This window comes from Sceloporus undulatus, chromosome 5 (assembly GCF_019175285.1).
Source record: "Sceloporus undulatus isolate JIND9_A2432 ecotype Alabama chromosome 5, SceUnd_v1.1, whole genome shotgun sequence".
In the NCBI taxonomy this organism is placed as follows: domain Eukaryota; kingdom Metazoa; phylum Chordata; class Lepidosauria; order Squamata; family Phrynosomatidae; genus Sceloporus; species Sceloporus undulatus.
This window is the reverse complement of record NC_056526.1, coordinates 121,432,339-121,459,987: the sequence shown is the minus strand read 5'-3', so window position 1 is coordinate 121,459,987 and position 27,649 is coordinate 121,432,339. Positions and strand designations below refer to the sequence as shown.

Sequence of the window (27,649 nt, the reverse complement as noted above, 5' to 3'; positions counted from 1 at the left end):
GGCTCCTCTTCATCCTGAAGAGAAGTGACCAATGGGGTCCCACAGGGGTCTGTCCTGGGCCCAGTGCTATTCAACATCTTTATCAATGACTTGGATGACAAAATTGGGAGCATATGTTAAGAAGTCTCTCGCTTAGGGGAATTTTAATTAGCTCAAATATAGCCAAGAGGTGGCCGTAACAACACCACGTGCCAGAAATGGGTCCCAACAGTGTATACCAGAGGTCACCAGCAAGCCCCAAGAGAAAGAGACGCTAATACCAACTAGGTTCAATTAAAAGGGTAACATTTAGTAAAGCACAGGGAAAACCACACAGCAAAAAGGGGAACACACACACACACGCACACACACACATACATTCAATGCTACAGCAGGGGATGGGTGAGTTAGGGAGATAGGTTTGAGAAAGACAGGCATCACTAAGGAATACTTCCTTAGGAGTCTTCTCTGGGAAGTCTGATGAAGCTTGGATGGATAGTGGATCACGGCCACAGGAGCGGGGGAAAGAGGGCCGCTGGAGCTAAGTTCATAGTTCAAACTGGCATGGACCAGCTTGCAACCTGGTGATAGCACAAGGAGGGTCCAAAAATCCGGGGTTCTTAAAGTGCGAAACGTATCTGGAGGCTAGGGAGACTTGCTAGACAAAGGTGTTGGTTGCTTGGGCTTTGTTAAGCCAAGAGCAGGTAATGTGTTGTACAATGCATTTAGGTCTGGACACAATTCGGAGGGGCATTCGACTTGATTACTGAGTCGTTAAGCTGATCACTGGCACATCAGGTGTGAGGCCAAGTCTATTGTCTCACTTGGGCAAGCAGTGGTGATTCTGGATTGGTGACTCCCAAACTTCCTCCTGAAAATTTCCAATTCCATCTTTTTCTAGGGACTCTGCCTTTAAAAGGTGAGTTGCTTACATGGTCTCCTCGCCTTTGGCTTAATGGCAGGTCCTCTATGAGGTCAGTCAGGGGTCATAGTACAGACCGCATGTACCCAATATTTTATTAGAACCAAACTTGATAACACATACTTATCAAATTTGCAGATGACACCCAATTAGGAGGAGTAGTTAATACCCTCGAGGACAGGATCAAGATTCAAAATGACCTTGATAGTTTGGAAAGCTGGGCCAAGGCTAACAAAATGAATTCAACACAGAGAAATGTAAGGTACTGCACTTAGGGTGGAAAAATGAAATGCACAGATATAGGATGGGAGACACATGGCTGAATGAAACTACGTGTGAAGGGGATCTGGGAGTCCAAGTAGACCACAATTTGAACATGAGTCATCAGTGCGATGTGGCAGCTAACAAGGCCAATGCGAATTTAGGCTGCATCAATAGACGTATAGTGTCTAGATCAAGGAAAGTAATAGTGCCACTCTATTCTGCTCTGGTGAGGCCCCACCTGGAATATTGTGTCCAGTTTAGCCTGGAAAAAAAGAAGAGTAAGAGGTGATATGATAGCCCTGTTTAAATACTTGAAGGGATGTCATATTGAGGAGGGAGCTAGCTTGTTTTCTGCTGCTCCAGAGACTAGGACCCGGAGCAATGGATGCAAGCTCCAGGAAAAGAGATTCCACCTCAACATTAGGAGGAACTTCCTGACAGTAAGGGCTGTTCAACAGTGGAACAAACTCCCTCAGAGTGTAGTGGAGTCTCCTTCCTTAGAGATCTTTAAACAGAGGCTGGATGGCCATCTGTAAGGGATGCTTTGATTTAGATTTCTTGCATGGCAGGGGTTTGGATTGGATGGCCCCTGCGGTCTCTTCCAACTCTATGATTGTATGAGTCCTCACAGAGGAGAGCCAACAGCTATGAGTCTACACAGAGGAGAGCCAACAGCTTTGCAGAAGGATTTTATGCCAAAAAGCTCCTGGCTCGGTGTGGGGATGGGGATGTGAACAGAAGCCCATCCCCGTGCCAACTCAGGCACTAACCCAAGTGAGCACTGGGGGCAGGATAGCTCTGTCTGCTCAGGCCCAAAATGCCTCTTTTCTAAAGCAGGGTTCTCACCACTCAGACCAAACAAGTTATTATTTCAAAGAAGCTGAAAATTAAACAAGGATTTCCCCCTGGCATTAATAATACAATAATGCAACATAGTAAATACCAATTTGATGCCCTTTCATCTCATGCTGCCTCAGAGAGTTGCTTCACTTTGCCTAATGGCAGGCCAGGCCCTGGAGGGCTCATACATAATAAGGAATTTTCCTGAAGAAAGATCATTCAAAGATCATAGAAAGATGTTTGCCTCATTTGAGTTCAGCTGTATTTGCACTCCATTGAAATATTTGGAGCTCTGCCCTACTTCCTAATTGTGATGATAGACATGAAATCTGCTTCGGGCATTTGGAAGTAGTTGAGCTTTGCTTCATATGGATAGGATCAGAGATCATAACATTACTCACACACAAGGAAAAAGGAGGGAAGCAGTGACAACTTGTGAAAACATCTGCCTCCATCAGTTTGGGAAAGCTATGCCTTTCACAGCCAGCCAAGCTCTTTATTTCTTCCTTTTCTTTCCCATTTACTAATAGTACAGTATTTAAATCACTACATTAAAAAGAAAATAATTACAGACAAATGACACAGAGTCTAATATCAAGAGTGTTAAAACATATACAGAAAAAAATGGGTTTTCCCTTTAGTGATTTAAGTCTGGAGAGCAGGGTTCGAATTCCCACTTGGCAATGAAAACCTATTGGGTGACTTTGGCAAGTCGCACTTTCTTGTTCTCAGAGGGTGGCAATGGCAAATGCGTTCTGAAAAAACTTGCCAAGAAAACCCTGTGATTGGTTTGCCTTAGGGACACCATAAGTTGGAAACAACTTGAAGGCACATAACACACACAATAAATATATACATAAAGAGAAAAATAACAAAAATGCCTTGAAATGGAAGGGGGGAACTAGTGAAGCAAAAGATGCTGGGTGAAATTTGATATGGCTTGTAATTGTATTTTCTTTTCTTTTTCTTTTCTTTTTCACCCTGAAAAAGAATTTCCTATTGTCCATTGAGACAATGCAGAAAGTGAAAACACCTGCTGTTTTGAACTAGATTTTTTTGTGACATAATGGATGCTATGAAGAAATGCTCAAGTGAGTTTTTATAAGAAAACAAGGATGATCACGCTAGGATGGTTTCTTTCCAGTCAGTTTGCAGCTTCTCCTTTGTTTGATGGCATTGCTCTGAAGTGAGCATTGCACACCTTCCTCATTTCCATGGATACTGCAGTATGAGTTCCCTTGAACTGTAAATACAAGCTCCACACATTGCTTTTTTCATATTAACAAGACAGAAAGGGGTACCTCATCAGGAAGATATTTATCTCACAATTTTAGTCCATGCATGTTTTGTCCTGCTATGTTGCCCATCAAAAAATAGTGCTTTCCCTACATCTCTTTGTCCTATAATCTGAATGGGATCTTGGAGCTGATGTCTACAATATCCTCTTTTTCAGAACTCCTTTGCTTGCTATGGGCTAATTGTTCTATGCAACTCTGATAGATTTCTAACTCATAAGAGAGAACCTTTGTAGTTATGAAAACCAATATAAGATTGTTGAAAGTGCAACACATCACTGTCATAGGCCAAGATCATATGACAAGTGCTGAAGATTTTGGCTTTTTTCCACTTTTGGCTATGTGTCACAGATCTCCATGAGAGATATGATACACAAACTCTTTTTGAAATGCACATTTCAAGGGAAATTTGCCATGGTGAATTTAGTGTCAAATCTTTCTTCTTTGCTGATGTAATCCATTTTGTACTAGTTACCCTTCTGCTGTGAGCAAGGCCTGGTCACAATAGTTTTTATGTCTTAATGTTTATATCTTTTCTTTCCATCAAAGATCTCAAAGTGACATGCATTGTTTTTCTTTCCATTTTTGTTCTAACAATGATTCTATGAGTTAGATTAAACCAAGTGATAGCGACTAGTATAAGATCACTCAGTGCCAAGTGGATATTTAAACTTGGGTCTATTAAATCTAACACCTTAGACCAGCCATGATGAACCCATGGCACATGTGCCAGAACCAGCATGGGGAGCCATCTCTGTGAGCAGACAAAGTTGTCCCCAGCAGAGTTGACCATAGGCATAAGCAGCTGGTGATTGGTGGAGTGGCTGTTGGTGGGCAGGCTTCTGGGTTTGTCCTATTGGAGCTGTGTTTTCCTGCCCTCATGCCCCTGCTGCCATTACAGCTTGAGTCTTCAAGCTGCGAGAAAGCAATAAGAAGAACAATGTTCTGTCAGGGATTTGAAAGGTTAAAACACAGCACACAGGGAAATTCTTGATGTGTGTGTATTTGGCCATGAGCATTTCAGCAGAAGGACAAGGCTGATCAGCACAGCTGATGCTCATTGGCTCAAGGACACTTTAGTGTCTAGGTGCACGTAGCCATGGATGATGAAACCACCTGGCTGGATTGCACAGGGGACACTTGTCATGGTTACACACAGGAACTCACTGGGTTTGGGAGACCACATGGTCTGGAGTCTATATAAACCCAGGGTTGCAAGTGATAGCTTGTGGGTTTGTAGTAGGAGTTGGTTTGGTATGGTATAGAGTTTTGGAGATCTGTATTTTTATTATAGCACTGTGAATAAAGAGCACTTCGGGAGACTTTGCTTCTCTGGTGGTTTATCAGAAGAAGTCTGGCATCGGTTTGCTGTGTGCCCCTGGAGGTTCCTGCATTGCTTCAGTTCCTGGAAGACATCCAGTTGCTGTTATCTCAACTACTTTTGGAGCCACGCTTCAGCTTCTAAAATTGCTAGCTCTGCTACAAAGGTCTGATTTAACCCCAGGACTCGTTTGAGTTGCTGACAGTGGTTGTTGGACCCCAGCAGTTGCACTGACAGCACAGACGAGGAAAGTAAGCTCTTTCATCCCTGTCAGTTCTCCACGCTTGATATAGGGTGAAAAGAGTTCTTGGGAGAAGTGAGAACTGTACATCCCAAGTGTGCCTCTTACTGGTCAACGTGAAATCAGACAAGCAATGTTGATTCTGAGTTTTGTTTTCTTGCATTTAACAAAAATCTCTAAATAATCAAGGAGACTGGTCAGGGGTCAGTTGGCTCCTGTGCTTTAAGGACCCTTTCAGACACAAGTGTTTCATGTGACATGATCCTTACCATTTCCATTTTAAGATGATCATGCTGAATATTTTCTAGCATCACACCACTTTTATTGTAGCATTGACAGCTTCTCATGTTCTAGTAGGAAAAGGATCTAGAATGATTTCTCGTGTTGTTGTGTGCCTTCAAATAATTTTTGACTTGTCATGGGGTTTTCTTGGCAAGATTTGTTCAGAGGAAGTTTGCCATTGCATTCCCCTGAGGCATGTGACTTGCCCAAGGTCACTCAGTAGGTTTCATGGCCAAGTTGGAAATCGAACTCTGCTCCAGACTCACAGTCCAGCACTCAAACCATTACAACATGCAAGCTCTCTGATTTCTAAAACTAAACTAAACCCTATGGGGGAAAGGACAGAGTCTTCAGGGAAAAGGTTTTGGTGAGGGAATTAAATAACTTGATCAGAGACTGACATTCTAGGAGTGCATATTGCTTTTCAAATTATCTGTCACTTCTTTATTGGCTAACTGAACAATTGACAAAAAATGAAAGCCATGTTGTATTATGTTATCTACTGCAATAATACAATGTACAACAGCAACAAAATGTGTTCTTGAGTTGGTCTTATTGCATTTATGAAAAATCTTTAAATAATGAAGGGAACTGGTCAGGGTCAGTTTTTCTTATGGGTTCAGCTTTTACAGTGCTTATTTTTTTTTTCAAAATTGCAGATTTCCTGTGTATTTTTTAAAATCCTACAAAACCTAAAAAGAAGAAATTGATCAAGATGAGGACTTTATGAAATGGGTAGTATCAGAACCACTTGCTTATCTTCGATTGTTTTGGTAATTTTATGTAAAACTTAAAAGGGTCAACATTTTATAAATTTAGGGCTTTCAAGCAGAATGTGTAGGCTAGCATTAAGAAAAGTGCTTCATACATTTGTAGTGAACTCTCAAACAACCTACTGGTCTATTTCAAGAAGCAAAAGGTTCCTAGAAACAGTTCCAGTGATTTCTGGATGCCTTCTTAGAAATGCTTTTGATTGTTTCACCTTAATTGGTCCATATGGCTCAGATTGCCTAGCAATGGAGCAATTACTGTTTCTCTGTTTATGTGCATACTTAATTTTCCATGGCAGTGCTCAGTCTGTGGCATGTCTAAATTGTGGTAATCACAAGAATCAAGTACATCAGAAAATGGGAAGAGTATTTAATTTTCACCTTGGCCTAACAGCATATAAACTGATTTTCCATGTCAGTCCAAGGTTCATTTTGTCCAGATAGTCATACCCTATGGTGCCCAGCTTCTGCTAAAATTTAAATAGCATGAATTGTTTTGGAAACACCCACATTCTAGGCATTAACACAAAACACATCCCTACCCAGTTGGATTATAATCCAGTTTAGATAAAGGATAAACATAAAAGTAAAACATTCCAATATTCCATTATCATTTAAAATATTAAAAAGAGGGGGAAGCACACAATGTGATAAATAATGGGCCTAAACAGATAGGCCAAAATAAAGCTACTTCGAGTCACTTTGGAGTTATACTGTTTAAATGATGCATGCATCCTAAGAGACCAGAAGCTACGCCAAAGTCAGTGCAGCTTTGGTGCAGTTTCTGGCCTCTTAAGATGTGTGTGCCATTTAAATAGCATACCTCCAAAGTGACCCGAAGCACCTTTATTTTGGCCTGTCTGTTCAGGCTCAATGATAAATTAGAAGAAGGCAAAGAACAAAGAGAAGGCTAAGGCAAATCAGAGATGAAAAATAAGCAGAAGTCAGATGATAAATAAACTTGGGCTGCATCTATACTGCAAAAATAATCCAGGTTCACGCCGTTTTAACTGGCATGGCTCAGTGCTGTTGCTACAACAAACTACAAACTCCAGGATTCTGTAGGAAGATGCCATGGCAGTTAAAGTGGTGTCTGCAGTGCGGATGCAGCCTTGGATATGAGTATCAGAATCTTAAATTGAAGGGGGAAATTGATGAAGGGAGAGAAATCAAAAGCAGAAAAGCTTCACATTTGCATGCTGATAGTGGGTGGAATCTTAAGAATTTATTAGAATTCTTCAGTCAGGATAGGAAAATAAAGTAAAGTGTGGGTGGGGACTCATTTTTTTTTTTTTTTGCAATATTTAACAATATTGCAATATTTAATGATTAGGGCATACTTGATGACAATATCTGGGGCAAAATAGACATCAAAACTGAAAACGAGAAAAAGAAGCTAGGGAAAAGAGATGTGAAAGAAAAATAACGAATTCTGTCTTTAAAAAATTTACCCTCTCTCTCCCTAGTTTTGATTTTACCTTTTTATTCTTTTTTTTCCAAAAAAAGATGAATTCCTTCTAATCCTCTTAGTTATTCTAATTGCCCTTTTCATTTCTAGTACCTTTTAAAACACACACACACACAATGGCTAGCCAGTACCCAAATTTTCTCTGCATTTCAATAAAATGGCTTCATATTTTGTCCCTTTTCAAATCAGAATAGAATTTGCCTCCACCCCCCACCATCCCAGGGCTACAGCACACTAAATTTGCCAAAATCCATTTGTGATGAATGTGCCATATGTGTGAACCAGCCCACAATACATTGTAGGTTAAAGGTATATTGTGGATTTTTAATATATTAATCTGAGACAAAAGCTTTCCTGTGAATATACTATAATAAATACAATACCTGTACTTGGAGACTACTAGAATATTGTCTTTCTGATCTTCTCATCCTTCCTTGAAATATGATGTGAAATAAAATGTTCCAAGCCCCCCATTTGCCTTATTTGAGTAGTGGAGTATTGCCTTGACCCCATTGAAAATTTCAGTGTTTTGAGGGTTAGATTTAGCATTTACCTCTTGTTGAGTAGGGCAATTCTTCTCAACATTTAGTTCCCCAAATGTTTTAGACTTCTTCTCTCAAAATTCCCAGCTAGAATGGTCAATGGTAATAAATTCTGGAAGTCCCAGACACTGGAAGATCAATGTTTGAGAACCACTTCTATAAAACATTATCTGGTTATAGTACACAGAGGTTGAAAACACACTGCAGAACTAGTAAAATTTGAGACCACTTTAGAATTATAGAATTCTAGAGCGGTCTCAAACTGTATTATTTCTGCATTTAACTGCTGTGGCTCAATGCATTTAACTGTCATGGCCCAATGCTAGGAAATTCTGGGAAATGTAGTTTTGTGAGACATTTATCATTCTCTGTCAGTGAACTCTGGTGCCACAATAAACTACAATTTCCAGGATTCCCTAGCACTAAGAAAGGGTAGTTAAAGTAGTCTCAAACTGAATTATTTCTGCAGTGTGTTTTGAACCATAGATATAGACACTGAAGATTTCAGTGTCCCTCCAATGGAATACATTTCAGTTTCCCCTGAATGTAATCTGCCCTCCTCACAACCAGATCATGTTACTTCTGCTTCACTGCATTGTGATTTGCAAAAAAAAGGGGGCATGAAACATTTCTTGTCCCAATACTTTACACTGGTAGGGACAAAAAAATACCCCAGTGGTGAAAATCAATACATTTGTAGGGCTGTTTTAGTCCCAGCAGTTTCTTTGTTTACGGATGGAAACTGGACGTGTCAGTTGGCTCAGATTTGGAGGGGAATTGTTCAAAATGGTTTAACTTACAGTACGTTGTAGGTCTAGTACTGTATGGATTTTGCATCAAAATGTGACTCCTGTGGGCTAAAATGTCTAATCCTAGTGCATGAGGGTTGGTATATGTAATAATGTACCAACTAGATTATACTATAGAAGACTATTAAGGGTACAATCCCTTACTCTCTTGTCTGAGAAAAAGACCCCACAGATTTCAGTGGGTCTTACCTTTTTGTAAATTTCCCTTGTACATTTGGCTTGTTTCTCTGTTCACCTTCTTTTAGAATAATTTCCAGAACTTTTAAAGCACATACTTTCAACCACAATGGCTAGAACAGTTTTAAGAGGCAGTAAAAATCTGAAGTCTCTGGATTCCAGTACATAAATATTACTCAATGTGCATGCAGAGTATATGCTTGATGTTGCCTACACCTGCTGTAGCCAACTAGAATACCACTTATAGTCGAGGAATATGAAGGCATGGTATGACTCAAGTTGTCAAGCTGTTGTTCATCCAGGTTCAACATAGTACATATTTCAGAAGACAAGTTGTTTATGTGGTATTGACTCTTGCCTCTCTTTTCTTCTGAATTTCAACAAAAGGTAGTTGAAAAGATATTTTGCATTCCTGCTATTCACTCTGAATTATGTTCTGTAAAAAATCTTGTCCATGCACCAGAGAAGGCAGCTAGAGTTTTCTTTGCATGACTGGACAGGCAAGCTAATGGTAAACAGCTTGTCCATGGACTGATGCCAGTCCACAAGCCATCAGCTGCTGATCCTTGGTGAATTTCCAGGGAGGAAAAGGAACAAACAGAGCCAATGCGTGCAAATATAATCTCAGTCACTGTTTCTGGGAAGGAGGGGGGATTGCCAGTCTTCCAAATTAAAAAACACTCCTTTAAAACTCTGATCCTCCTCTACACATATATATGGAGCTTTTTTAACAATAACAGCTCATATTAATACACAGCAGTTTTAAAACAAGAAGACTGACACTGTCAAGCCAATAGGCTCTGAACTATCTTGTGAAAAGTAATGTTAAAAACAGCTTGATTCTCAGATCCTAGGTGAGGCAGTGAGTTGAGGGCTTTGAAAATATTTTGTGTATAAAAATGTCAAGATATCTATTGTAAAGTCTGAGGAATATTTTTTAAAAGACTTCATCTGCTGCTAGGCACTAGGTGCACTTTTCCTGGAAGGGCATTCCAAAACCAAGGTGCTGTCATTGAAAAGGGCCTTTTTGTTTGCCAATTCTAATTTGCCGGACGCCAGAATGGGATTCTAGATTGCTTTTTCATGATCCACTTCCATGCTTACCTTTGCCTGGTGGTGGTGGGACGTGGAGCGTGGAAGTAGATTTTTCAAAAAACAATCCAGCAACCTTATCTCAGTTTCAGGCACACAACCTACCCACCTGGGCAGAGAGGGAAGGGGAAAGATCAGGCTGTTGAAAAGGGTGTTAAGCTGCCTACAAACAACAGAGCAGCCAGCTTTGAGAGGCAACTGGCACTGCTGCTCCACCCTCTCCAAGTGCAACCCAGTTGTGTGAATGTATACACAGCAGCATCAGGCATGGGGAGAGTGGAGCACCAGCAGTCACATCTGCCAGCCACCTTCTGAAGCTGGCTGCTGTGTGCCCAGTGGTGATCACTCATTCACTCTTCTTCCCAGAGTGTGAGGCTGCTGTGTGAATGTGCTCACAACAGCATCAAGCTTCAGGAGAGAGAAGGAGCAGGGATTGTGGTGCCAACCGGCTCCTAAATCTGGCTGTTTTGTACACAGTGGTGATCACTCATCCCCCTTGTCACCCAAAGCATGGGGTTGCTGTGCAAATGTGCACATAGCAGGACTGAGCTTCAGGAGCAAGGAGGAACAATGTTCATGATGCCAACTGCCTGTCAAAGCCAGCTACTGTGTGCACAGTGGTAATCACTCATCCTTCCCTTCCTCCCAAAACATGGACCTGCTGTGTAAATGGCACACAGCAGCATTGAGCTTCAGAAGGGGGAGATGTACAGCAGTTGTGGCCACCAACCACCTCCCAGTGCTGACTACTGTGTGCACATTGACACAGCAGTCGCCTTCGGGAGCCAGTTGGCATGAGTAGCGACCATTCATCCCTCCCTTCCTCCCAAAGTGTGGGGCTGCTATGTGAATGTGCATACAGCTGCCCCAAGCTTCAGGAGAGGACCAGCACTGCATAGCCTGGCACCAGGCATATATTCTTCGTGCTCCCCTCTCTCTGAGAAGCTCCTCAGCTATCCACTTTGTAATCCTCCAGGGAACCTTGCCCACACCTCCACTATATTCATATTTTTCTCACTTTCACAGGGGTCCTGCATCCCAAGCCCTGCAAATATGGAGGACCAACTATAATTCAGGACTGTTCTCAAAGGGGTAAAACTTGTTTACAAACTCTGGTTCAAAGTAGCTGCAGGCTCCAGCAAAGCGGTTTTGTCAGGTGGCTTTTTCTATCTTGACAAATAATTCAGAAAAACTAGGCAGTCTGAACATTTTACTATCTTTTAATGAAAATGTGTTGAGTGTTAGGAACAAGTTGGCACTATAAATGACAAAATGCTCCATGCACATATGTACAGAGCCAGGGGGTGGGTGGGGGTGAGAATGCTATTTTTATATGTCCTCCTCCTCCTCTCAAGATGTCAGTGTAAACATTTAGATAGCTGGTATAGTGGAGGGGAGAGGATGGAAAGAAAGGAGGAGAGGCTGCCAGCTCTTTAACATTTTTAAAATAATATCTTTGCATTGTGAAAAGTGCTTCCATAAAATCTTACATCTGGAATGGGCCAAGCCCCTGGGATACAGGAATATACCATTAAAACACCCCTGAAAAATACCCATCCAACCTCTGTTTAAAGAAATCAAAAGATGGAGAGCCCACTCTCTTTAAAGGCAGATTCTTCCACACTTGTAGTAGGGAAATGTTGTGTAGGAGAGCATAACTGTTTGATCTTGGAAGCTAAGCAAAGTCAGGCCTGGTTAGTACTAGTACAGGGAACTTCCAAGAAATAGAGTACTGTGAACCACACTTGAGAGGAAGGCAATGGCAAACCATTTCAGAGTATTCCTTGCCTAAGAACTCTGTGAAATGTATGAGGTCACCATAAATTGACAGGGAACTTGAAGGTGCATACAAAAAAGGGACCGCAGATAGAAGAGAAATTGCCCCTTTCCTGGTTCAGGTGACAGAACTGTTTCTGTAAGTGGAACAACACAGTTGTATACTGGCTCTGTGTGTTCAGGATTGCAGTGTTGAGCATTTTATTGGAACATTCTGCCTGCTTAATAAAACATTTTCGTATTTATATTTACAGGTGTTATTTATTTTCTCCATCTTAAACACTAATTTTGTGGAGCAGCAAGTATCAGTATTGGACTATGGAGTAGTTACTGTGTGAAATTACTATGGTGGTTAGTGATCTGAAACTGAAATCATCATCTTGGATTGATCGTAGTCTGTTTTGGTTTGTCAGTTTGAACAAACGTCCCTCTCCTGAGCTGGATTATATTGGTAAATAAGAAGGGAAATGTGATGAGCCTGAAGTTCATGCAGGCTTAATTTCAAAGTTTCTTTTCAGATAGTATTTGGGGGGGGGGGGTTGGTGCCTCTTAATCAAGTAAATTATCAGTGTGATTCATAACATCTGTATAAATGTGAATATATATTTCTACTAAAAAGATTCTACTGAGCATCACTCTGAGTGCAGAGTGTTCTTCAAAATGAGATTATCATATGTGTACATAGGGAAATGTTCATCTTTTAAAGAAAAAAATCATGATATTCTAATATTAGCTTTCTATCATCCTTATTTCTTTTTTGATGAGCCATTTGTTATAAACTGGTATTTTTCCTGGTCTCTGATTTCATATTAAGCACTGTGCCTTTTGGGTGTGGATGCAAAACCTTTGAAAGGACTGAATGGTTTTATGTGGTGGTCTTTCAAATGCCTGACCAATTTCTAATAATTATATTTAAAGGAAGGATCAGAATGTACTACGCCTCACAATTATTGATACGTTCAAGCTAAAATAGAGAACTGGACAGTATATTTAAAATACTGTTGTGTACTATTCACTTTGACCATATCTTTCATTACTTCTATGTCTTTATAGGGTGACTTTAATTTTTTTAAGTGTTTCTGTGTAGAGAACTTCAAACAATCAACAATTTGAGAAACATAGCTGAAAGATCCATCTTCCAAAACATGTAAACCCTGTTTACCATTAAGAATCAGGGAGTAAAGCTGAAACATTGGGTAAAAAGATTGAAACTTAGCTTTCAACCTTTTGATCACTGCACTGAGCTTTGTCTTGTCACAGTGAATGCCACAGTTGAAGTGAGCACTGTGTGGTTCTTCCTTTTCTGTCTCCTGAATAGTCCCATCATATGGTACCAGTGGATGACCTAAGGTTCAGGTATTATGAGAAAGGGAGAAAAAGCTTGCTCATACCTACTTTCTCCATCCGATACATTATATACTTTGATCATGCCTCCTTCCTTGCCTTGTTTTCTAAAATAAGCAGCCTCTAAATCTGTTGCCTTTCCTCTTGAAGGACTTTCACCAGCTCTTTTCTACATTTCCCCCCATATCCACAGTATACAGAGGATCCTTGGTATCCGCTGGGGTTTGGTTCTAGGACCTCTTATACATAACCAAAATCCCATTATATACAATGGTGTGGTAAAATGGTGTCCCTTACATAAAATGTCAAACTCAGTAGTGTGGTAAAATGGTGTCCCTTATATAAAATGGTAAACTGCTTTATGGAGTTTATAATTTTGGAATATTTTCAAGCAGTGGATTTTTGAATCCATGGATAAAGAATCTGTGGATAAGGAGGGGCAAGTGTACTTTTTTAAGGTTTAGTAGGCAGAACTATACACAGTATTCAGATGTGGTTGTATTATGTATTTGTCTCACTGCTGTATACTATTGGCAGTTTCATTTTAAATCCTGTTTGCAATCATGCCAAACATAGAATTCACTTTTTTAAAAAGCAGGGTACACATTGCATTGAAATTTTCATTGAATTGTGAAAAGCTAAAGTAGTGGTTTTTGTTTCAAAATTCTCTTCATAAGGTGAAGAAACAGTGTGAGATTTTAATAGACTTTGTCACAGAACAAGATTTATAACTACTTGTTTTAAATTCAAAATACAGTAGTGGTTATCTTTCTTAGCAAAGACCACCATCTGGAGGACAAAGAACTCTAAGAATATCTAAATTAGTCATGCTACCCTAAGTTATTAAGTAGTTTTCTTCCAGTCATTTTCTCTTCCTCCTCCTCTCTTACACAGCAAATGTGTCTCTGTGTTATTTTCAGGCTGCGAATCTTCCCTTGACCTGACATTTCAGAAGGCCATGTTTGCTGTGAACGACATCTTTAAAGTCCTCAGGGATGTTACAAGAGCTCGAACACACATGAAACAGTTTAATTCTGTGCATATCCCAGGAAGCCATACCCAACAGGCAAGTCAATATGAGTTTTTCTTATCAGTGTACTGCATGTTACTAAATCACATTTAGTCACAGATTTTATAGTGTTCTAATGTAAATATATTCTGTTTGTCTGTATAGATGGGGTGATACAGTAAGCCTTGCCTTCAAGTACTTTCAGACATTCTTAAAAATAATTGGTTAATATGAAGTGTGCTGAATAATGGCAGCTATGAGTTTGCCATCCATCTAACATTGCTTCCAGGCTAGCCCTCCATCTCAGCACGGGGCAGGCGGGGGGAGATTGCTAGAAAGAAGGGCCATTTACAATTATTTGCTATTTGACGTTTTAATATTTTTTTTAATTTGTTACCTGTTTTATTGAACCCTTTCCTGTATTGTTATGTATTATTTCTATGTATTATGCTACTATTTCTTAGATTGTACGCCATGGGCAGATTTACTCTTATCTGTTTTATTGTTTGCATGTACAGCGCTGTGGAAATCTACAACGCTATATAAATAAAGCATAATAATAATCAAATACTCTTTGATGACAGAATCATTGCCATTTGCCTTTTAGAGTCAGCCCTTTTTATACACGGATTTAAGCATCCATGGTTTGAAAATGTTCAAAAAAAGTATAAATTTCAAATATCAAACCTTGATTTTCCATTTTTTATAAGGGACATCATTTTGCTATATCATTATATTTAATGGGACTTGAGCATCTATGGATTTTGTTATACACGGGGGATCGTGGAAGCAAACCCCAGCATATAACAAAGGTCCACTGTATCTTATATGTTGCCAGCAAATATGGATGTTCCTTCTACACTGGGGATGCAAGAAGTGGGGGGAGGAATAATTATGTATACTAAATTTGGTGTATACCACAGAAAGAATGTACAATTAATGTCTATTGTATCATATTTTTTGGGGAGGGGGTCTTATAAAATGTAAAAAAAAAGTATGATTTGGATGGCATGTTTTCCTTTTCTTTGTAACAGCATAGAAATATATTTGACATCATAAATTACTGGACATAGGGGGAAAGCATTTAAAGGCTATGATTGCTTTAGAAAATAATTTTCTCAAAATTGTTGTGTTTGAGTGCTTAGGTGCTCATTTATTTTACTTTCTTTTTTAAAAATCTATGGTAAGTGGCACTTCCGTTTATCATTTCCACAGCATGACTTCTCCATGTGTTTTCTTAGAAAACTGAAGAGAGGCATTCCTGGAATAGTGCCATAATGAAATATTGCTTTCCACAAATGGAATACGTTAATTAATTTTTGTAGATTGTCATACTTACTATTGAAATGGTTGTCATTCACTGTTATTGCCTATAGTAATTGTACCGATGAAATAAATTTTCTCATCTAAATGAGTTAGAGTTTTCACATAAAGCAGTGCTTCTTTTTTTAAATGTTTGTTAATCTTTAATACAAACAAACGAAGAACAAGATAATGAATATATGAAAAAGTAAAAAAAGAAAAATAGAAGATAACAAAAACCAAGAAGAAGAAAAAGACTGTGCATATAGTCTATGTGCATAACCAGCTGTATGCTACATTATATAAAGTAAGCTAAAATTGAAACATACAAAAACACTGATCTCATATAACAGTAAACACAACCTAACTAAACATTAACTAAAACACTAAAGAACTCTCACCCCCTCAACACTAATTTTAATGGGTGGGATGAAAATGACAAGTACATTATTCTACAATTACAGATCAAACTAAACTAAACTTACTAGAATTAACCACAGATTTTTACATCATTAGATTTATGATTGTTCAAAACATCCATAAATGGTTTCCCACCTTTCAGAAACTCTTCAACTGACTTAGGGCCAAAACAGATGGCCCACTAAAGCCGGCTTCTAGCTGACTTGGGGAGGTGGCATTCAGACATGTCATACCCACAAGTCACCCAGAAGTCATGCCAGCAATTACCCGTCGGCCAGCTTCCAGGTGACTTGGGGGTGTGGTGTTTAGATGCCATTCACCCCAGAACCAGTGAAAAGAGGCAGCTTTTTTCCACCCCAAATAGGAGCAGATCTTTTTCGCTCCTATATGAGACAGAAGCTGCCTGAATTGGGGCTGGCATCTGTTTGCCACAGCCATGATTCAGCCTGAATGGGGCGGCTCCAAGCCGCCCCGATCAGGACCTTCTGTTTCGGCCCTTAATCTCTTTAAAGTTCACATTAACTTTATTTTGGACAAGTTCACATTATTTTGGACAAACTCTGCAACCTTAGCAGTTCATTCTTCCATGTCAGTGTTTCAGTCTGTTTCCATGTTTGGGCAAGCAGTGTTCTTGCAGCTGTTAACATATATTGAAGAAGTAGTCCATATTTACTATCCAATTCTCTGTCAGTAATGCTCAGCAAAAACATTTCTGGTGAAACTGCAGAATCTATCTTTAATTTATTTTTTAATTAATATGTAAATCTTATACCAATAATCTTTTGCCTTCTTACAATCCAGCACATATTAAAAAAGATTATTTATTGTCTTGACAACCCCGACATTGAAGTATTGGCAGACATTTTTGATAACTTATCTGGAATTAAATGCAATTTGTACATTATCTTGTACATATTTTCTAATAAATTACTACACAAAGATTTTTTTTCTGTCTTTAGTTTTCCTATACATCCATTTGTACATTATGCCCAGCATTTTGGGCCCACCTTCCATATTATCTTTTATAGGTTCATCTTCTGTCTTTAATTACAAAAGTCATTTATATTCTTTTTAAATTACATGATTACCATCCTTATACAGTTCTAGGTAAAAATCATTTTCTCCAATCTATATTTCTATATTTCTTTTATCTTGTTTAAATCTTTCCTTAAGCTGAAGATAAGGAAACCAATTAAGTTCTTTCACTTTGTTAAGGAGCCTGTCCCTTGATTTAACCCCCCAAGTGTCATATTAAAAGTACAAAACATCATAATAAGACAAAAAATTCTGATTTATAATCCATTCTTTCCTTTAAAAATAAGGTTATTGTAGAGAGGTGGCTAATATTATCTTAGGGAAAAAAAATCTTTGCTTGTATTTATACCAAACTAGGAAAAGAGCCTTTCTGAGACAATCACTTTTAAATCCAGCATACCAAAGATAACAACGTCACACAAATCTTAACTCATAACTCTCAAGTTCCAAAGCTCTTTCATTTCTAAATAAAATCAATTATTTCAACAACCCAAAATAACATAATAAAATTTGATATTAGGAAATCCCAGACCACCCCTTTCTTTAGCATCATACAATGTTTTAAATTTTATTTTGGGTTTCTTTGCCTGCTAGAAAAATCTGAAAATATTTCTCAGCCATTGCATAAAGGATATTCTATTTGTTATTATGGAGATCATTTGAAAGTAAAATAGAAGTCTTGGCAAGGTATTTGCTTTTATTACTGCAGTCCTCCCCATAAGGAATAAATTTAAGTTTCCCCATTGTTCTAAATCATTTTTAATTTATTTCCAATTATTTTCATAGTTATTTTGAAATAATACACATAGAATCATAAGAGTTGGAAGACACCACAAGGGCCATCCAGTCCAACCTCCTGCTATGCAGGAAAACACAATCATAGCACTCCTGATAGATGGCCATCCAGCCTCTATTTAAAAACCTCAAAAGAAGGAGACCCCACTACACTCCAAGGCAGCATATTCCACTGTCAAACAGCTCTTAGTGTCAGGAAGTTCTTCCTTATATCTTTTCTTCTAGTTTGAATCCATTACTCTGTGTTCTGTTCTCTGGAGCAGCAAAAAAAACAAGCTTTCTCCATCTTAAATATGACATCCTTTCAAATATTTCAACATGGCTATCATGTTACCTCTTAACCTTTTCTTTCCAAGTTAAACACACCCAGCTTTCTAAGCTGCTCCTTATAGGGCATGATTTCCAGATCAGTCACCATTTTGGTCACCCTCCTCTGGACATGTTCCAGCTTTTCAATATGCCTCTTGAATTTTGGTGCCCAGAACTGTACACAGTATTCCAGGTAAGGTCCGACCAAAGCAGAATAGAGTGTCACTATTACATGCCTAGATCCATTGGTCTCAGTTAATGCTAAAACTGCTCACTTATGTTTGTCAAAATCCTGTAGGCCTCAAAATTATCATCTGATGATATTATATTTGCTGTCATTACCACAATGAGGCACTTATCCATCAGTGATAGATCCGTGCCTCCAAAGTCATGATAACTCTAAAGTTGTGCAAGGCTGGGAGCAGATCATTGATGGCCTTTGATGGTAATTGATGGCAAAGCCAGAAAGAGAGACAGAACCAAGAACTTCCCATGTGCAGTTTTCTATGCAATTCTCTTCTACTTCCTTTGGAATTTTCAAATTATATTAAAATTTCACTCAACTTGAAATAGAGGGGTTTATAATTTTAGACTTCAATATCTGCATTTTTGTACAGTAGGTGTGAATGCACAAACTGATATTTGTACAATCCAGTTTTAAGTAGTAAATAGCCAAATCATTTTCAGATGTAGGCAACAAGATAGAACAGAGTTAGCTTGCTTCAAGTAGAGGCACAGTATTGAAACTCTTTTGTATGTTTTTTCCCCTCCCTCTCTTCCCTTTTGTGTGTTCACTATCTCCTTCAGTCAACAAGAGCTATTTGTCCTTTTAATTTTAATAATTATCATTATGGCTATAACAATATCCCATGCAGAGAATTCTACAAGTATATTCTGCCCTCTTAACTTATTTTCAGTGCATTCCTTTTTTTGCAGGCCTCTTATAAACCATTGTTGAAGCAAGTGGTGGAAGAAGTGTATAATCCTGATCGGCCTGACCCTGTTGATATTGAACATATGTCTTCTGGACTCACAGATCTTCTGAAGACAGGATTTAGTATGTTTATGAAGGTAAAGCTACTCTCCAAATATTAATAATTATACATATAAAAATAGAGGGCCTTTGGTAAGAAGAAGCTAGTTCGTAGAATATACAGTGCGCCTGCATCATACACACTATGGGCATGAGAATGGATCCCCCGCGTAAAGTAAGGGCGCACTGTATTTCTCTCACAGGGAATGTTCTGTGTTCATAGGTAAAACAGCAAAAAGATTTATTGATAATATGTGTAACATAGCAGTTTTGCCTTATACTGACAGAGGAAGTGGGGCAGTTTCCTTGTGGAGCAGCCCTCACATCCATTTGTTGTTAACTGCCCTCGAGTAGATCTCAGCTCATGGCGACCCTATGGATGAGACATCTCCAAGACCCTCTATCCTCCACTGCTCTGCTTAATTCATTTGAGATATGGTGCTGGAGAAAGGTTCTGCAGATATCACGGATGATTAAAAAGACAAACAAATAGGTGCAAGAGCAAATCAAATCTCAATTTTCCCTAGAAGCCAAGATGACTAAATTGAGGCTGTTGTACTTTAGCCACATCGTGAGAAGACACGACTCACTAGAAAAAGTGATAATGCTTGGAAAGATAGAGGGCAGTAGAAAGAGAGGAAAACCACACACCAGATGGATAGACTTAATCAAAGAGGTAAAAGGTAAAGGTATTCCCCTTTGACAAGGATGTCAAGTCATGTCTGACTGGGGTGGTTCTGTTATTCTGTTACTAAGCCAAAAAGTCAGCATAGTCAAAGACCATTCTGTAAGTCGTGTGGTCAGCATGACTGCACAGAGAGTTGTTACCTTCCCACCAAAGTGGTACCTGTTTATCTACTTGTATTTGCATGCTTTCAAACTGCTAGGTTGGCAGAAGCTGAGACTAGTGATGGGAGCTTAGCCCATCATACATCACTTGGGCCTTGAGCTACCAACCTGCCAATCATGCAGTCAACAGAATCAGTGTTCCCAAGTCTGCAGGAACTGAGCAGTCTGTTGAGGACAGGGAGTCTTGGAGATGCCTCATTCACAGGGTTGCCACAGGTCAGAATTGACTCATTAACAACAACTGTTACAATAATTTGCAAATGTAAGAGGAGATGTGTTGCAAGTGGCAGATGGGACTATAGCAGTGGTTCCCAACCTTCCTGATGCCGCGACCCTTTAATACAGTTCCTCATGTTGTGGCGACCCAAACCCATGAAATTATTTTCATTGCTACTTCATAACTGTAATTAAATAGGTGTTTTCCAATGGTCTTAGACGACCCCCATGAAAGGGTCATTTGACCCCCAAAGGGGTCCTGACCCACAGGTTGGGAACCACTGGACTAGAGGGTGATTTTTCCTGCAAAGACCTCTCATCATTCTGGTTCTTATTTCATGAACAAACATGCACCCACAAAGCTGTTATTTTCAAAAACTTCTATGAAATAATATTGATGGGTTAAATATTATTTTACACTTAAAAGCAGGAGAAAACATTTCCCAAACAGCAAAAAAATGCTATTTTAAAAAATCTGCAGACATGTTATAGGGGAATTAGAGAGTGTTCATTAATACAAATAAGCCCACCCTGCTAAAGGCAGGTAGGGAAGAGGCAGAGTACTTTGTCCATCCACCCCCCACCATCCCATTACATTTCTGTGCTTAGTTTGGTGGCACCAGCTTCTCACACCCTTCTGGGTACAGAGAACAGCCGCTTCCTCTCTCAGCTTATAGTTTCTGTTCTGAACAAGGGGAAAGCCAGAGGGATGCACCCCTTTTCCTCCAGCCCCACTCACTTGTTTGCATGGAATTCCAACCAGGCACATGCAGAAATATAATGCTCTCTATGACATCAGCTGGGTAACTGGAAGCCACCCTGAATGCACAGTGATAACAAAAGAAGTAGGGTATAAGTACAAATATTATTTATTATTTCCAGATTTACTATATCTCCTGTTTGTGATCATTTGTAACAGTTCTCTGATTATTTAGAGATGAAGGAAATAGCTTATTAAACTATTTTAATTTTCAAGTCTTAATAACACTAAAACTTTCCTGACTTAGGAGCCAAATTTCTCAATGTAGTTGCATTTTAGAGGAAAACATTTTGCCGTGCCCACACATAATTCGACTTACCACAGATGGAAGCTGTCTGTCTCTCTTTCTGACTGTCTCTTGTGTTTATACTCCACTCTACAGCTGGAAAGGCTCGGAAAGAGTTTATATGTTAATTATAAATAAACAAGACATTCCTTTCCCTCAGACTTACTGATCTAAAAAGACATAGTACAAAAGCCAAAGGAATGGGCAAGGAAAAACAAGAAAACTTAAGTGCAGATTCTTTGTTATGAAGTTCCTTAAAAGACAATTGACTACACAAATGCTTTCAAATTGCTAGGTTGGTAGAAGCCGGGACTAGTGCATTTGAAGATGGAAACTTTTTTTTCAGGGATCACTGCAATTCATGAAGGACTTCTGCAGAGGATCTCAGAGCCCGGGCCAGTTCATACTGGGAGATATGGTCTGATGTATAGCATAGACCCAAGCCATATAGGGCTTTATAGGACATAACCAGCACTTTGAAACAAACTGGCAGCCAATGGAGCTGTTTCAACAGGGACGTTGTGTGGTCTCTGTAACCTGCCCCAGTTAACAGCCTGGCTGCAGCTCTTTGAACCAGCAGACGTTTCCGAACACTCGGAAGCCTCCAGGTCCACATGTAAGTCCAGGACTACCCCCAAACTGCAAACCTGTGTCTACAGAGGGAGTGTGACCCCATCTAACACAGGCTGTATCCCCATTCCCTGATCTGCCTTCCAACTGACCAGGAGCACCTCCATCTTGTCTGGATTAAGTTTCAACTTGTTTGCCCTCATCCAGTCCATTTTTGGGGTCATTCCCACTTGTAGTTTCAAGCGAATCCTGATTCGCTCTCGCTGCCTTTTGCAATTCGATTCCAAAAGGATCCTCATTCTCACCTCTATGAAATCGATTCTATTTGTGACTCGGTTGTTGTTCCCACTAGTTGCCCAGTTTCAAAAGACATGTCAATTGTGACATAGGCAGCCCAGACTTACAAGCCTTGGGGGTGGGGGCTGAAATGTAGAGCATGTCCTGGAAAAGGAGGACCCACGGGCTCAATCCAAGCATGGCAGGGAGGGGAACCTCCAGGGATCCTCTCCGGACCCATGCCATGCTTGGCTTGCTGGATCCAAGCATGGCAAGGGGGACCCCAGGGGTCCTCTCCGAGCCTGTGCCATGCTTGGATGTAGATCAAAAGGTCAATCTTTTGGCTGAATAAGACCAACTTGCTAAGTAAATGTTGAAGCAATCTTTGTAGCAAGCCTACAATAATACCTCTGCATTCATGACGGTTTCTGTTAGCACAGAATTTTGAGAACAAAAATCATAGTGAATATGGGAGGGGAAGGACAAGAAGGAGCAAGTCACACTCTCTCTGATGAGTCACACTCTCTCAGCTGAAGAGGGAGGAGGCGGAGGAGACAGAGAAGGGCCCAGGAGCGCTCTGGCCAGTCTGCCCGGTGAGGCTGCCAAAGGTGGGTTGGGACTGTGGGCCTGGAGGGGGCAGGGACTGGAGCAAGGGGGAGGAAGAAGGAGGCAGGAGGATGGCAATGGAGCAATGTCAGGGGTGGGGAAATGGAGGCCAGGCTGGGGAACAAGGCAGGAAGATGAAGATGGGTTTTTGGTTTTTGTTTTACATTAAATTGAATGCATATTCAGTTGATTGCTTTAGCAACTACATGCCTTTTCAAGTAGTTGCAAAAGCAATCAATTGAATATGTGTTCAATTTAATTTTTTTTAAAAAGTACAACAGCAGATTGAGAGTGGGGAAATGGTGGATCTGTCAAAAACTGAGGAGGGATGATAAACACCTTTCTGCCATTTGCCCCCCCCCCCCAGAATGAATAGATTCTGATCTGTCGTTCCCACATATGGAACTTGCTTCAGAATCGATTTTTCTCAAAAGAACTTTTTTGAAGTACTCTTTGAAAACACTGGGTTTTTTGCCTTTGCCTCACTTCATCATGACAGGATTCAATCACATCGTGACAGAAACCGGTTTCAAATGGGAACTAAGGGTCTTTTACAGCTAATGACACTTCGCTGTATTTCATAGTAGGAATGAGCCCATTGATGACAGACACTAGTTTAGGACCAGGACAGCCTTCTTGGATTGGGTTGGAAAGGAGTAGTAAAATTGAGTGGCATCTGCATATTGATGACACTGCACTCTCAGGTCATAAAAAAGTTCCCAGTCCCTGTTTGTAATCCCTTCCAAATGTAATCTCTTCAGAAACAAGTTGACACCACTTACCCAGAGAGACAAACCACTCGCTAGGCATTCCTTCATCTTGTCTGCTCTGTGTTGAGCTTCAGTTCATCAGAAATCACCCAGCAAACTCTCATGGCCATGCTCTGATTTAGCACTTCCACTACCTCATCTATGGCTGATTTAAAAGAGACATAGAACTATCTGTCATCTTCATATAATTGCCACTACATTCTAAATCTCCTGATTACCTCACTCAGTGTTTTCATGTTAAATAGCATGTAACATAAGGTGGAGCCATATAGGGCCTCAAGATAGGTTCGAGCAAAAATCCCCCAGTATCACCTATAGGAGATAGCCATCCATATATGAGCAAAATCACCACAAAGCTATAGCAGCACACTTGAATCAGAAAACCTTTTCATAAGGATACTTTGGTTAATAGTTTCAAAAGGCACTGAAAGCTCCAGGAGAAACAGAAGGTCATCCCATAGGCCAACCAAAGCCAGGCCTTACCAGTTGAAATAGATCTAGAATGGGGTGATATTCATGCAGTCCTTCAGAGGTTGTTAGACTACAATTTCCAGCACCCCTAGGCAGTAGAGCCACTGATGATGTATGCTGGGTGTTGCATCTGGAGGACCACTTGATTCTTCCTCCTGATCTAGAACATCAATTTCATTAAAGTGTGACTGGGTATTAGCCACTGCCCATACCAGGAAGATGATATTGACCATCAGCCTATATTAATTCTGATCTCTTGTGTCCATGATTTTTCACCATGGAAGTGGTCTCACTGCCACTTCCTTTACAGACAGTAAACCCATTTCCTCTCATAAAGGAGAGATTTATAACCTCCTGGACCCCAGCCAATCATCTTCTCCCTGGTAGATTTAGTAAGTAATATGGAGTCAGAGCCAAGCAAATAGATGTTTGGATGAACTCTACTGATTATCTTATTGACCTTATTCATATAGTTGAACCACAAAATCATCAAACATAATCCAGCAATATGGTACCCTAGACACTTTTCCAGACTAATTGGCATGAACTGTGTGATCTGTGAAAGAAAAGAGCAGTTGTGTCCTCAGAATGTTCTTTGAGCTCATCCCAGCATGCTGCCAACATTTCTTTCAGATTTCCCACTGTGATAGAACCACAGAGTTTCTGAACCACTCAGAAATGCTCACCTGGATAATACTGCGAAAGTGCAGTGGTAATGGACAAAAATACATTCTTTGCTTTCATTACTTCCACAAAGTAAGATCTGGAGTGGTCAATGGGCACTATTAGAGGGGAAACTGTTCTGACCTTCCCAGAATTATCTAGAATCTAGTAGCTTCTGGGGTAGATCATCCTAATTGGTCCTACAGAAAAGAATTGTGTATGGATCATGTTCCTTTGCTTCTTATGCTGCTGAATCAGGACCACCAGTCTCTCATTCTCTCTCTCTGTAGTCTGGCACAAAGGGACATCAAGGAAAAATGGAAAAGGAAACAGTTGTCATTATTTTATCTCCTTTCCTGCCACCACAGTCACTATCAGTGCCAGCCATCTTTGGTCAAGAGATTAATGTGAAATGAAAGCTCAGCACAGAACACAGATAGAATTACTCACTAGCTGCTGATGTAGATCAAAAGGTCAATCTTTTGGCTGACTAAGACCAACTTGCTATGTAAATGTTGAGGCAACATTAGTAGCAAGCCTACAGTAATACCTCTGCATTTATGAAGATTTCTGCTAGCACAGAATTTTGAGAACTAAAATCATAGTGAATATTTTGTGTGTGTTGCCTTGGAATATTCAGAGATGGTTTTACCATTTTTTTCCTCTGAAATTCAATGTATCCTTGATATCCTCCAGGGTTTGGGTCCAGCACCCGCTGTGGATACCAAAATCCACAGCTGCTCAAATCCTATTATACACAATGGTTTAGTAAAAGTGTGTCCTTTATATAAAATGGCAAAAATTAAGGTTTGTTTTTTAGACTTTTTTTTTTTTTTTAAATCAAGCCATGGATACAGAGGGCCAATTGTAAAGTCTACAGTACCTGGTATTCATTGGTGATACAACTATTTCAACAAGGGCTGACTCTGCTTAACTTCCAAGACCAGATTTGATCTGGTGCCTTGTAGTTAATCTTAATTATGGTTAATGGAAGCAAACCAACTTCATAAACTATGGTTTGAAACTGCTTTTTTAAAAATTATTCTTGACTTTTTCTCTCATAGCTTCATCAGAAGAAGATGAGTTGCCAATCTGAGACTCACTGCAGATCATTTGTGTAACTCTAAGCCTTCCTCCATCTAGTGCTATGGAGATAGATTGGGTTGTGCCCACCACACTCAACAAACTTTGCTATCACCCAGGCTATCTGGGAAAGCCACTGATTGGTGAAAACATTGTGCTGAGCTATGTCTGACTTAGTTCACTCTGAGCAGATGGAGCTACTGCTGTAGCATATTTCACAGCAGTAGGGGCTCCTCTGTCCACTAAAATTCTTCATCTCAGATAGTTTTTCAGGTAATTTAAATTATGAAATTAATTTCAGTAACTAACAGAATTGTTAAATGAAGGGATTCAGTACCACAAGATGTGGTGATGACTATTGACCATTATATGTCTGAATGAAGGATTGGTTTATGACAGCTATATCAGCAGAACCTCTGAGTAAATACCCAGCACTGTTGGATGGTGGGAAGCAGCAAAAGATGGAAATTCGAGTCCAGTGGTATTTGAAGAACGGCTGTTCCAAACATAATTTTGGACTGGGTAAATTTTGGTAATATCTAACAAGATTATTCCCTTCAGCACAGAAATTTCATACCATATTACAACTTGCACCTGTACTTTCCGCCCAGCACTAATTTTTAATTTTTTTATTGTATTTTTGTTGCCCTTCGTCCAAGAACCTCGAAATGGCACATATTGTCATTACACATACACAATCACTTTACCACCCAAAGGGAGATTATGCTGCAAATACAGAATCAGGGAGCCCAGCACACTGTGCTTTGCATGCTGAGGCATTACATTTCTTATAAAACACACATGGTCAAAGAAATTGGCATGATGTGCACAACAAGAGAGGATGGAAATTCCTCTGAGTAGCCAATCTCATTAGACAGAAAATTCCATTGCAACCTCAGCTATGATAATAGGTTTATAAAAGCTTGCCATCAAGAATTCCAATTTAGTGTTTCAGCATGGAACTTTGCTGTAATGAGCCACATGGCATGAATATCTTCAAAACAGAAAACCATGTGTAGTTGCATGGATTATACCCAAAACAACAATCATACCCCATGTCCTTACACCATTAATTCATATAGATATTGGGGTTTTTACGACCTCCCCCCCACAGATCCAAAATATCCCACAGTGTAAAAACCAAAAAGTTCCAAAATGCTGTTTTGTGACAGTTTCAATTGAAAACTTGCATATCTAACCTGACTGCATTTTAATACGCATTTCTGAAATTGATCATTTGACTCTTAGATCTTCCGAAAGGGATTCATAATTTTATGTGTGTGTATAAAAATGCATCCTTTGTTACAAGCTTGCTTTCCTTTTGTTTAAGGAAGGTATTTCTTTGAGATAATTCCATAGCAGTATGATCATAACAATATATCTTATTCATTTAAATACTGTGTATTATAGAATCACCATCTAACCATGAATATTAACATTGTTTTATAAAGCAATCCTTAGACTGCAACCCTGTGCCCACTTACTTGCAAGTAAGTCCCATTGAACTCAGTGAAATCTACTATGGAGTAATTGTGCACAGGACTGTGCTATTATTCACCATATAATGCTGTAAACAAAAGGCATTTGGACATTAATATATATTTTTTCCTGCATGCGAGAATGGATAACCTCAAAGTATTCCACCCTGCTAGGCAAGATCATGTGAGATTTTGCACATTCTTTAACAATTCTTTGCCCTTTAGGACTTGTGAAAAAAATTATGGAAAACCCTTGATGTCTGTACAAAATAAATCCTACATTTTCTACAGAAAACAGTGCAGTTGGTATAGACTATTGTGGGGTTTATATATATATATATATATATATATATATATATATATATATACAAAAGTGTTGAGATTTTTGTATTTTTTATTATTCCCCCCTCCTCCCCTCAAAAGTCCCAAATTATGAAAAATCTCAAAGTAGTGGTCTGTATTCTCAATGGAGTATCTCACTGTGAAGATACTGTTTCTAATAGAAGATGAGACTATTTCTGAGCTTACTTTACCTCCTTGGTTCATGGTAATTGAAAAGTTCAGAACTTCATGCAGTGTTGAAATAACTTGACCAT

At 39.5% G+C, this 27,649-nt stretch overlaps 1 protein-coding gene across 1 annotated transcript in view; it reads left to right on the top strand.

Annotated features, from left to right (window-relative positions):
• The window catches only part of SCFD2 (sec1 family domain containing 2), a 166,960-nt gene that overhangs the window by 127,945 nt on the left and 11,366 nt on the right, over positions 1 to 27,649 (top strand). Inside the window, 2 exon segments of the mRNA XM_042468062.1 lie at positions 14,043 to 14,188; positions 18,929 to 19,063. Coding sequence (XP_042323996.1) covers positions 14,043 to 14,188; positions 18,929 to 19,063 — 281 coding nt within the window.